The following is a 13,115-nucleotide window of genomic DNA, read 5'->3' as shown; positions in this document are numbered from 1 at the left end:
ACTGGGTAGCTTTTTTGGCACTAGGGGCTGCTTTGACCATGGGTCCCTCAAAAGGAAAATGTTGAGTGCAATTGTTGGCAACATAAAATTTGCTACAGGGCTAGCTGATGATTCAAACCTGCAACTTTTTGGTCAGAAGCCTGCTGTGTTAAATGACATGCTGCTTTTACCACCCAAATTACTGAAAAAACACAACAACGTGCAGAAGGGCAACAGACTCTAGAATAGAAATGTAAATGGGCTGATCATACTACAAACTGATATGATAAGATTATGAAATAGCAGTCATCAATTGTGCCCCCCCCCACCCCCGGTACATTATTGTACTTACAACGTCATAATGGGCAAAGATCTTGTCAAAGTCTCTCTTTCTCTCCTCTTTACTGCAGGCCTTGGAAAAAGAAGAGCAAAGTTAAAAATCAAGAACATGAAGAGAAATTAGATGACTGACTCAGTCAGTCAAATGTTAAAGAACAAAACAAATAATATACTTACATCCATTTGGAACTGGAGCAGGAAGTTCTCATCTAAAGCCAAGATCCTAATTGAGAATAAAATACACATATTCAACGAGTATTCATATCATAAAAGAGAAAACAATTCCTTGTGGTGAAATTGCTCCTTTCTTTCTCTTGTGGGAAATTTAAGATACACTTTAACGCTTTGAATGAATGAGGCGCTGAATGTATTTCCATGTTTTTTATGTACATTTCTTTTGATTAAATTCTCTTTTATGACTCTCCAACCATCTGAAAACAGACACATAAAGATGAGTTGTGACTTGTATTGTCCTGTTCTTTGAAAAGTACCTGGCCAAGTCGTTCAAATCCAAACAGCCGTCCTTGTTTTTATCAAAGATTTTCATCTGCAAGAAAAAGAAAAAGATGAAGTGAGAAGCATGAAAATAACTTCAGCCACTGGGAATCTCTCCGTCTGTTGTTTCCTTATACCACCTGAGCCAACTCATCATTCGATCTGACTTTGAGCGTGAACCAATCTCTTACAAACTGAAATCTATAAACTAGTAGGAACAGGCTATGTCAGACTCGGGGTTTCCAAAGAAGTAACTCAACGGTCAATTCATTTAGTCACTCTGTCTTGTGACAGCTGCAGCATCAAACACAATCTCAAGAAAATCGTATCACCCTCTGAACAACTGTTGGTTTTCTTCTTAAGAACAATAGCAGTTGGCAGTTTGTCAGAATAGTTTATTGCAGCTACTTAAATCTTTTCAGTCTTATAATGCAAAATGTACAGCTGTTGCACACATGCTTTTTTATTCCAATTTATGTAAAATATCCTAACTAGCGCTTGCAAATTATCTAAAAAATGAAAAATGAAGATTTAACCATTTAACCAACAGAGCACATAGTAGAGTGAATCCAGCTGCAGAGTTTAAAGGCGAAAAGGTTTGGCATAAACATGGACTGATTTTAAGTCAGATCGCCACAACAGCTGACTAAACACACCTGAGTTAAAACACCACCTCTAACTGTTTTTAAAGCTAGACAAAGTCGAAGTAGCATTTGTACAGACACGCATACACTACAGATACTTGCATGATCATGTGCATACCCGGTTTTACTATGCAGTGTGTGTTTGTGTGTGTTTGAGAGTGTATTACTACCATTGCGTCTGTGTACTCCTCCAGCTTGTCAGATGACACTTCCTTGTGATGCTGTTGGAACAAGTCTTTCAGGAAGGCCTAAGAGATAAACATTCATTACATAATCAGACAACAAAACAATCAAATCCACTGGGTAATAACAATTTTACACACTTTAACAGAGTCTATTAAAATGTAAAAGAGAATTAGTGCACATTGCATTATGTCAGTGTGAGGAAGAGCAGATTCCAAAAGAAGTGGATATAACAATAAAATTCAGATTTTTCATCCCACTGGTATTTATTTTATCTACCAAGCATCTCTGTTCTAAGAAAAACATCTAGTGAGGAGCTGAAGCTGAAAAAGGGCAATCATTTTAGTGTGTGACAGAACAGGAAATAGTGGCTGAGGGTTACAGTCATTCTCTGCCAATGCCACCGCTGAATGCTGCTCCTTGAACATAAGAGATGTGTAATTGGTTCTCCTGTGTGAGGGGGAAGTGCATTTTGTTTGTGTTGACAACCTTACCTTGAGCTCCTGAGCTGATATGTAGCCACTGCAGTCAACATCGTACTTCCTCCATATCTACAGTGGGCAGGAAAGGGCAAATTGGCAAATGCTTACATGCAGTAGACAGCAGTTAATAGACACAGCTAACTTAATATGACACCAAAAAAAGTCATCATAGCTAATATTATAAATTGATGGATATAATAAATATAAACCAACTTATAATTAAGATATGATCAGAGTTATGGGGTTTTTGGAAGACTTCCTCATATTTTGCATGTGTTACTTCAAGTCACCGTCATTCCCTTCTACTTTGTTGGCCAGTTGCTGGTTGATCTGGTTTTACCAACTGGGCAGGAAAATGTTAATGTGTTGCATCTTACTTGCCTTTTTATTTTCTTATCCAGTTCCTTGTTAACGTTATAGACTCAGAATCGCTGAACTATTGCCCTACAGCTGAAATGTAATGACCTGGTACTCTGGTTGTTTACTTGTTGTCTGAACTCATATGTGCCTTTTTTGAGTCCCAACCATACAATCAGTGTTACCAATATAAAATATACACCAGGGGATAAGCAGTAACATACCACAGTGTTATTAGTCAAACCATGAATGTTGCACTCACTTCATATCTTAGACCACAGGCCCACCAGGATATTTCTGTAGTTTTTGTGGTTTTAATGCTACTATATACATTTACTGTTCTTATAACCTTTCATTGAAACACTGTAGTTGACATATTCCCAACAGTTTTAATTATTGGTGGATGTGTCTTGTCTAATGTAGTCTTGTCGCCTCTCATGATAATGTTTGTTGTCTGTGACCTCACCTTTATGAAGTCCACACTGTTGTCCAGAGGAGCTTCTCTGCGGAAGACTAACAGGAAGTTCTCATCTTCAGGGAGGATCATATTGGCCAGCTGGAAAACATGTCAGAGCAGAGAGCAGTGATTAGATAAGACATTGTCCATTTTATTCTTGGAGAGAAACAGTTGCCATCAAGTTTATGGTCTGGTCTCGCAGTCTTGATCAGATCAGGGATCAGTTGTTATTAGATCTGTTTTCTACAGAAATGGATCCAATGAAATAATTGACAGTGAGGTTTATGGAGCACCCTGATAAGTTGGGACACTGTACGGAAAGTCTTTGCAGTGGAGTGTTTAAAATGTATTGTATTAAGGTGGCCGCTGCAGATATCTCAGAACCTCTGCAAACTGAAACTACATGCATGGACACAAAGAGTGTGACAAGTGAGAATTTATGTCTTATGATATACGCCAGCTCTTCTTGGCTCCTCTCCAGTTCATGTTACTCTTCTCTTCTCTGTCCTTTTTTAATAGTATCAGCCCTCCATTAGCAGATTAAACTGGTCCCCATCATCAATCTGATTAAAATACAAGATGATACTGCAGCCATTTTGATCACAAAGCAGAAGAACATCTCACAGTCAGAAAAAGCGCAATGCACCAACAGTGATGCCAACTCCAGAAGAGTTAGACGTTCACTAAAGAAATGCAGATCAGCGCACACAAAGGTCTTGCCTCTCGCCTCAGTTAAAGTAATAAAAAAAGTTGGGCTAATAAATTATATAATTATCTGTTGATTGTTTATCTGCAAATTTGTAACACCAGTGGTGGAGAGATACTTGTGTATTTGTTTAGTTTTAAGTGTATCATACATATAGAACAGGTGGCAGTTGCTGGCCAGCAGAGTGTAACTGTATAGGTGTCTCTGGATGGTAGTTAAAATATGGCGACATGACCTCATTTCATTAGGCATCCACCCACTGAAGTGTCCTTGAGTAAAACAGAGTCCCTGCCAGATCCAGGACTCCTGTGTTGTAAAAGGCTTAATGAGAGAATGTTTCCCAGGTTTCAGAATCATTACTGTTTAATATGCCACAAGTACAATAAATATATGGCATGCTGCACAGTTGCTTACCTTGCACTAATAATATTGAGTTTGTAAGTTTTTTACTGACAGTAAGTGAACACTTACAGACCAACAGACCAGTCATGTGATACTGAGCTAGTTGGGTAACAATATGCAGCCCTCTCATTTCACAGGATACTGTGGCTTTCTGATAGGGCGCTAACTTCCTTCCTAATGCCGCTCATAGAGCCGATTCAGAAATGACATTACAAACAGTATGTTTACTACTTGAGCCTAAATTCCTACTGCTGGCAGAAGAGATGCACCAATCCAATTAACTAAATTGGTACCTGGTTCGATACTGTCTTCATTAAATTAATTCAGGTATTGGCAAGATACCAACCTACACTTAATATAGAACTGTATATATTGCATGTACGGTTTCTTTGTAATTGTCATTTAGAATGAGTGTGTTTGTTATCAGCTACACACATTAAAACATACAGTACATACAAATGATCTGAATTAGTTACACACAGTGAGATATACAGCATTTAAATTAGGAAAATATAGTGGAACTGGTATTGGATATAAAAGTCTGATGAGTGTATCTCTAATCAGCAGGGTGTGTAGCTTCAAAAGAAGCAGCTGTACAAAGAGGTTTGATCACACTGTTCCTGCATCAGCCACCATAAATCAGTGTCTGATGGCCACTTAGGGCAGAGATGTATTGATCTTTTTTCAGTTTTATGAGTAAAAGCTAAAGCATTTGGGGTCTGTGGGTGCATTAAGGTGTTGACCTACTGAATGGGTAATGGGGAGGCACATGTTTTTTTGCACTGATTGTTCTGATGAAGCACTGCTGCTGTGTCAAGACTTGCATCAATAATGGACACTGAGAAAGCAATGTCATCAAAATTATGGTTTTAAATTTCTGGGAAACGGCTGCAGCCTGTTAATTTGTCAGTCAAGTTTGATTTAATTAAATGAACTGACTCAATCAGAAAGCCATTTGTAAATCAGCCTTCATTAATTACAATAGATTTCTTTTGGATTTTTGAGAGTCCTACTTGACGGTCCAAAAGGATTATTAGGTTCTCTCCCATTTAGAATTATTTTCAATTAAGGTAAATGGTTTGAGTGTCGCTCTCCTCTGGCTGACTCTTCACTACGGGATGGCTTAGCAGCGCGACCCTCAGCAGTCCCGGAAATTAGTTTCCATTCTGCTTGAATGTATTACAAGCTGTGTCATGATTGTCATGGATACATGAGATAATTAAAAGATGAAGAGGGAGGGGTAGTAGATAAAGAGAGAGGGGTGAGAGGAATAGATGAGAAGGAGGGGAGGGTGGAGAGCAAGAAGATCTAGAATAAAGAGGACTTTAGAGTGAGAAGGTTTTCAGTGTGCAGATAGTGACAGAGAAAGAGAGAGAGGTCGTGTTGTGGGGGAGGTGACGTGTAGTGCGATGCCACTGTGGAACAACAAATATAAAAGAGAAGTGCTCCATAGAACAAAGCTAAATTTTAAATGAATGGCAGGTTAGGAGATGAGTGTATTGAAGTGAATACAATTTTTCAAAACACACATGCAGACAAAACCATACATGTAGAGGGAGAAAAGAAGCGGTGTCCCACATTTTCTGTTCTGAAACAATGATCAAGTGAATGAGGGAGCGATTTTAGACAGAAATTATGTTGTACCTCCTGAATCTGTAGTTTCCCATCAGCAGTGGCATCATAGGCTGACATAAACCTTTTCTTCAGTCTCTGGACTCTCTCTTCAGTCACTTTTTCCTGTTGAGATGCAATAGATTCAAATTAAATTGGTTTTCTCACACCAAAGCCACCATTAGAAATGCATTATGCGTATTAAATTGGACACAGATATCATGATAGGGCAAAATGTTATGGTATATACAGAAAATTGCAATTAAAAAAACACAACTTGATGCTTTTAAATCAAGGTACAGGTATATTTGAAAATGTTGATATTGAAAGAGAAATACTGTACTGGTTGAGTCACAGTTATTTTAAGAAATGTCACCATGGATACTCTGATCTCTGATTTTGTTTTTTTCCTCAAGGTCTGCTTTCTCAACCCCAGGCTAACTTTTTGTAAAACTCACTCTACATGTCTCTGGCCTACCTGACCTGATTTCTGATAAGGAAAATATGATGCATGCTTATCTAAGGGAATCACATTTTCTTTTCATGTATAGACCAGTGTCTTTTCTCAACCACAGTCCAGGCTAATGCTTAAAGAAACAGTTGTTAGAAGTTATTTTAAAATATATTGAGCAGCTGTTCTTCCGCCTCCGTCTCTTCGCAACCCCTCCATCGCTGTATTGTAGCTATAGAAACCTGTTGATCTGTGGTGCTGAAGTCTGAATCATTGTTTCATGCAGAGCACACAGGCTGCAGACTTCAAGGTGCCACAGCCTTTCTCATTACAGAAAGACAAGCATTTATCTTCACCATCACCTCTCTGTCAGACACTCGTGTTTGGCCCCGGCAATCTCCTGTTGCTAAGCAGAAGTTGTTTTTTTACAGTATTGACACGATGTACACTCACTGCATCACAAACTCATGTATACTGTAGGTTTCACTGGTATATTAAACTTCACTATCACATGAAAATTCACTAAGTTGCATTTGAGCAATTGATTAAAAAAAATTTATTTTTAGTTTATGTTAGAATATTCTGCATGATTACTGGATATGTTGCACTAAAGGAGATAAAAGGACCACATGGTTAATGTCACCCAACAACAGCTGAATATAATATAAGGACTGCACTGTGTTTTTGTAGCTCAAGAGAAATACATGAAACAGTACTTATCCTGGGGGCAATAATGATGGAAAGCAAACATCAGAGGGACAGTGACATATGGTTAGTGGTCTGTTTATTGTAGTACCCCATTAGTATCCAAGGGAGTTCAATCACACACACAAGCACACACTGGAAGATGAACTAATTGTTGCAATAATATTTGGCTTTCCATTATAACTGGTCTAGGAGAGGGCTCCCTGAAAAGTAAGGGATCTTCCTTTGACAGTGACCAGAGCGCTTTAATTGTGTCTAACATTGTTACAGCCACCCCACCCATCCAGATAACTTCATAGAGGTTCAGCTGCCCACACAGCAGACATCACAAGTGCTGCAAAGTCTATGTCCAAAGCCAAATGTACCTCTTAGAGGCAGATTCAAGATTTAATTTTGAAAAATAGCATCCTACATGAAGTTATTAACCTAAACATAATAAATAGTTGCTTGTACTTGTAGAACAGGAAAAACAGAATAAATAACATAAAAGAAATGAAAGGAAATAATACATTGACAAAGTAGACACAGTATTGTATGTGTTTGCAACATCACTTCAATCTGATATTGACAATCTGTGGCTTTGTGCATTAATTAATCCAAACAAAGTTGACTTACCTCTGGACCCAGTCTCTTCATCATGTGACGGAAAAATTCATCAAGCTCTTTGCCCTCAATGTAGCCATTATCTGTAAAAAAAAAAAAAAAAAAGTCTTACAAGTCCTTAGGTTGTAAATCCAGTGAGTCAAGTTTGAATTTTCCCTCAAAATTCAAATACTGAGTGAGATTTTACAATGAAGTTACTAAGTTACTACTCTACACAGGTCAAAGCTCCAAATCTACAAATAATTAAATAATAATAAAAATAATAATTGTTACTGATAAAGTATTTTTGCTACCTCTTTGCTTTCCTTCTGTATCAAGCCTCTTTAGATTTATATAGGACTTTGCCATTTTCAGACACAGTCAACAACAAGTTATTTTGTAATGACAAGAATAATTAACATAAGACCTTAAATTACTATAGGACTATAGTTATCACCACAAATCCGGATTGCATTCTCTCTCTAATGTCTTGTAAAAGCAGAAGATAAATGATAAAGTACTGTACCATCTGTTTTACATATATTAACTGTCCTCACCATCTGCATCGAAGTGTTGCCAGATTTCCAGGAACCCAGCTGCATCCAGGTTATCAAAAGCACTGTCCATTTTAATGAAGAAAAGCAAAGTAAGCTGTAAACTTTAACACAAAAATGTTAGAACTGAGGTGACAAACTGTGTTGCACTGTTCAGTTGCCTGCTTGGTTGACATATGCTTTGTAAAAACCACACCTCCTTTGTGTGTGTGTGTGTGTGTGCTTGATAGTGAGATAGAGAGAGAGAGAGAGAGAGAGAGAGAGAGCATACTGTAGCACTCTATTTGCCATCTGGTGGCTGTGTTGTTACACTACAAAGCAGATATTTAACAAAAGTTACAAAAAAGGGTCAATACAGATTTTGAAGCCTGTAAAATTATTTTAATCAATATTAATATTTGCATGAAGAAATGTCCAACACCAGCAGAATGACTTAGTGAAACATATTGATCCATGACAAAATGGAACAAATCATGTATCAAGACTGATAATGAGTAATCATGTCATTTGTATTCATGAATTTTTTTTCCAGCTCAAGGAAAACAGTCATTGTTTTGCATCATTTCTTTTTTTTTTCTTGAATCATGATAAAAACATTAAATTGCTTACATGTAATAACAAATTAATACATACAAAGAATTAATTTCTACATTTATGAACACAATGTACATGTGAGAGGAAAAACAACAAAAGGATCAAGACATCACCGGCGACTGTTTGCGTTTTTATTTCAAATAAGTTACAAGCAAACCCCTAGTATAGTAGTGTACTTAGTACCAAAACGATATAGGATTTGCTGTGTTCACATAGGCGTGTGAATATATCACAGTGTGTATATTACATGTGCGTATATTACACATACATATATACACACACACACACACACACACACACACTCCTACATGTATGAAAGCACATATATACATACAGTACAACTCACAGCCACATCATGCAGTCACACACACAGACTCAGGAGTCTAGACTCAATGCTACTGGTTATTTTCACTTTCTCCACTACGTGCACCAACAGAAATGAAGTGGATGCTCATTTTGCAGAATTGAACAGGAAATCATGAGATAAACACAGCCAGCTGCTTCTGAAATCCCACGCAGGAGAGTGAAAGAAGAGGGTGTCTTTATGATTTGCTTGCGTCAGGAAAATGGCTAAAAATGTCTCCAGAATACAGCACACAGCCACGTGTTTGCTTTAAACATATTGAAAGGTACTGTTTTTTTGTTTGTTTGCGTTTTGGGACGGAGACTGTGAATCAAAGCAGTTTTTGACATCAGAAATAGATTAACTATATACAGAGGAAACAGTGTTATTTCCAAGACATGATTAGTGACAAAGAATCTAAATCTTGATGATCCTACAAAAAGACATCAATAGACACCATAGGAAAAGGTGCACCAGTAAGACCTTTGGCCCTGACTTGAATTACACTCTAGCACAGTAAAATACAAGTTCTGCCCTTTTCACACTGCGTATAAAGACCAAGGTCTAGTGCACTTTTAAAATTAACTTTGGAACACAGTTGAGCACACAACTCTCACATACAGGTGCTTATGGGATGTAATTGTCATTGTATAATGAAGATTAATGATTTCGAACACAAGATCTGTTTGCTGACTGTGTAGCAGTATGAAAAGGGCATTTCTTGCTCTTGAAAGACAACGATAAGAGGAATCGGCCTGAGACCTGTGTTGTTGTTGTTGTGTAGCATTCAGGTCCTGAAAATGCTGCATACAGAATAGCCTAGAGGTCCATGTGGTCCAAATACAGCTACCCTCAGTTCACTTTCACTTTAGGCACCGCATTCTCAATTATTTTACAAAAGCATTATGATTGCCAACTCCATATAGGTCGAATATCAAAGAAATGTCTCGTTTTGGACAGAATGAAGTGAAAGTGAACTGAGTTTGAAAGCCCTGAAGGTCAAGTCTGTAGGAGAGGCTGAGTGTTTGAAGGCTGGAGTTCCCTCAGTGTCGGACTGATGGGGTTATTGTCTACTGAAATGGGAAGCAAATGACATTTTCTCCTGTGTTACCTTCAAGCAGTTTCTTTTTGAGTAAGTTATTTGTTTTTATTACACCTGGGGAATATTATACTTAAGTATGTTGTATATGAAGATCCATTTGCCTTTAAGAGCAATTCAGAGTGTGTATGACTGTGTCAAACACTGGAATACCAAGCTAGAAATTAAGTGTTTGATTTACATTTTTTGACCAAATAGAAATATGAGACTATGGTTATAATCACACTCTGTACTGCACTTTAATGACAGACATATACTCCTTTCCCCCATAAACAGCGCATTAATGATATAATTTTTTTCCATAGTGTATAAACACAGAGAACAGTGTTAGTTAACAGTGCTGAAGCCTTATTGATTGGTTATCAGTTAAGTTAAAGTGTACCACAGCCCTCTTAAAGACACACTTCATATGGTTACTCCAACTCTCTCACACAGAGACAAACTTGAGTCCAGTTGGAGTGTTTGATATTGCAATAGCTACCCTTTAGCCACTCTGAGAAGAGTCCACTTAGTTTCCTCTGGCTGACTGGTAGTTTCACTGTTACTACATCAAATGTGTATTTGTGATTAATGGTGGGCTGAGATTCTCAGCTGAACCTGTATTTTCCTGGGGAAAAAAAAGAAAAAAGATTTGAACTGCAACAATTGCATAATGGATTCAGTCACCTCTGAAGTCCGGAGGAAAGTTACTTGCATGTACTGAAAATAGCATATAGAAAAATCTATACAAATATATTGAAGGAACAAAATGCCATTGGGTCCTGGTCTGGTCGTATGTTTGAGTTCAAGTACAGTACAGTGATCCTGGTATTATTGTTACACGTGTTTGGTCCCTGGGAAACAAGCTACTGCAACAAATAGCAACAAGACGTTGGATTATTAGTTAAAGAAAGACATAATAGATCTACACTCATAGTTTCACAGTCTCTCTGTCTTTTGAACAAAAAATCTGCTGTTTCCTGAAAGCATTGCATCTCTTTTTTTTGCAGTTTACAAATGTATACTTAAATTCAGATTTCAATATTCACTGAATTTCCTTAAATCCTAAAAACTTTATTCTTTAGAGACATAAGAACCTCGCCTGACAGCAGAGAGCAGGAACAAACCAAAAAAATTGTGAAACGGAAGCTCTTAGGAGACAGTTTGGTTCACTAGGTGACGTGATTTGACTGAAACATTGAATGAGGATATTTCCCCCAAGTGTTAATATCAATAATTTCATCATAGACATCCAAATTAAATTAAATTTGAGACTGTGTATTACCTGATACTACAGCAGGTCTTCCTGCAAACCAAACATGATTTGTACTTTGCGGTCAAACAGGACCTGCAGGTACAATCTCATATAAACGAAAATATATTGATTAGATTCCCCCTTAGTTGCTTTTCTAAAGGAAAACATGTGAGGCTGATAAATGTTTGTCTGACTCATATTAAAATAAAGTCTTTGTCTGCCTCCTCCCCAGAGTCTGATGCCTTCTTGCCCCCTGCCTTGTCCTTATCCAGTTTTGGAGACTGGTCCTTGGTCTTGAAGGAGCCATGATCCTCAGAGTTGGTGCGAAGAGGGCCGGGTCGCTGAACAGAGTCTGACACAGACCCCGCCCTCACTGAAAACGAAAGAGAGACGGAGAGAGAGAGAAGATTAACAATGACAGTAAGTATTGACAATGCTTAGAGCGAGGGGAAGAGAGGAGACAGAATAGAAAGGGGAGGAAACAAAAGGTGCAAGGAGTAAAATGAAACAGAGGAAACAATGGATTATTTATTTGCACATGTAGCTTTTATTTACTATGCTGCTACAGTTGGCTGCTCATCTTCCAATACCAGCCTATGTTGGAATAAATAAACTAAAACAGGAAGTTATTTGAAGCACCTCAGTTCTACTTTATCTTTGCATTTCTAGGAAAATCACAGCATTAAGGATCAAAAGAGCAACCCCACAAGGGTGAATAACCAATAACAAGACACATGCAACCAACTACCTCTTGTTACCAGCTGTGTGTGTACATATACACAGTAGAGCCTGCTGATGAAAAGGCTCAGCAAATGTGCAAAGGATGACATGGTTAAAACCGCAGCAGGAAGGCAAATATATAGAAACAATAGGTATTACCAGGGTCAAAATCCTTGCCTCAGGGGTTAGGTTTAACACTGCCCAGGGTTTATGTATGGCCCTGATCTTTTTTGTGGTTTCAGCCTATTCCAGGAGCCCTACATTTCATCCACAATACAAATGATATCCAGTCAGGAAATTGACTAGGATAGGACACGTTGTGAATTTTGAGAATATGCTGATTGTTATCCCTGTGATGAGCTGGCAGGCTGTTAAGAATATGTCCCTACTCACAATGTTGGGAGAGAGAGTGACTACTTAAATGGGATCCTGCGCCACATTCTATTGTGTATACTGCCACCTAATGGCTCCTGATTTACTATATAATGATGGTAAATTATCCAGGCTAAGTTGATTTGCAAGGGGGTCTTTTTATTTTGCTATGATTATTTGTTAAAGCCCTTTAGATGAAGGAATTCATGTCCAAAGTTAAGTTTTACAAATTAATTAAATCAACAAAGGTTGTTATCTAGGTTAAAGTTTCCCTCTAATGACACAGAGGTTGTGGGATCGGACTGTGCAATGCAGAAACTGCCTCACCAGCTTTTAATTCTCTCTAGAATCCTACATAATGCATACTAAAAAAACAACACCATTTTTTATAATCTTCTATTGAGGATCAACAAAACAAAGAAGCAACAAACCAAGTAGCCAGTGGTTTCAAAATGAATTCTCATTTGCCTGAGAGCAAGAATCATGCTCATGAACGTGAATCAGATGTGAGTACTGACAGGCACCAGAGGGTGTCATTGATAACATACAGGGGGAAAAGGGAAGAGGGGAAGAGCAGAGAGACTAAAAGAGAGAACACACACGAGACAAGAATAATATATAAATATCAGACAGAAGATGGACACTGAGTGAGAGTTGTGACCCAAATCTATCAGCACTCATATCGAACATGTAAACAGACAGCAGGCAGCCTCTACAGGAACAATGCAGATGTATCAGTCATCAAACATCTAACAGTCTGTATAGGGGAAATCTGCTCTGGCCAAAGGACAGATGTTGGACGAAGG

General features: G+C 38.0%; 2 protein-coding genes across 2 annotated transcripts in view; both read right to left on the bottom strand.

Annotated features, from left to right (window-relative positions):
• The window catches only part of LOC118335384 (secretagogin-like), a 10,579-nt gene extending 2,447 nt beyond the window's left edge, over window positions 1-8,132 (bottom strand). Inside the window, exons 1-9 of the mRNA XM_035671632.1 lie at window positions 7,951-8,132; window positions 7,427-7,497; window positions 5,689-5,781; window positions 2,946-3,035; window positions 2,135-2,191; window positions 1,628-1,705; window positions 810-865; window positions 496-541; window positions 332-391 (exon numbers count right to left, since the gene is read on the bottom strand). Of these exons, the coding sequence (XP_035527525.1) occupies window positions 332-391; window positions 496-541; window positions 810-865; window positions 1,628-1,705; window positions 2,135-2,191; window positions 2,946-3,035; window positions 5,689-5,781; window positions 7,427-7,497; window positions 7,951-8,020 (621 nt within the window). The 5' untranslated portion in view covers window positions 8,021-8,132. The remainder of the gene's footprint in view (window positions 1-331; window positions 392-495; window positions 542-809; window positions 866-1,627; window positions 1,706-2,134; window positions 2,192-2,945; window positions 3,036-5,688; window positions 5,782-7,426; window positions 7,498-7,950) is intronic.
• A 174-nt stretch (window positions 8,133-8,306) lies between these two features.
• Window positions 8,307-13,115, bottom strand: part of LOC118336318 (F-actin-uncapping protein LRRC16A-like) — a 71,253-nt gene continuing 66,444 nt past the window's right edge. The window contains exon 38 of the mRNA XM_035672933.1: window positions 8,307-11,590. Coding sequence (XP_035528826.1) covers window positions 11,412-11,590 — 179 coding nt within the window. The 3' untranslated portion in view covers window positions 8,307-11,411. The remainder of the gene's footprint in view (window positions 11,591-13,115) is intronic.

This window comes from Morone saxatilis, unplaced genomic scaffold (genome assembly GCF_004916995.1).
Source record: "Morone saxatilis isolate NCDOM2014 unplaced genomic scaffold, NCSU_SB_2.0 Contig24, whole genome shotgun sequence".
NCBI classification, from domain to species: domain Eukaryota; kingdom Metazoa; phylum Chordata; class Actinopteri; family Moronidae; genus Morone; species Morone saxatilis.
Note: the sequence above shows the minus strand (reverse complement) of the source record. Positions and strands in the feature narration are given on the sequence as shown.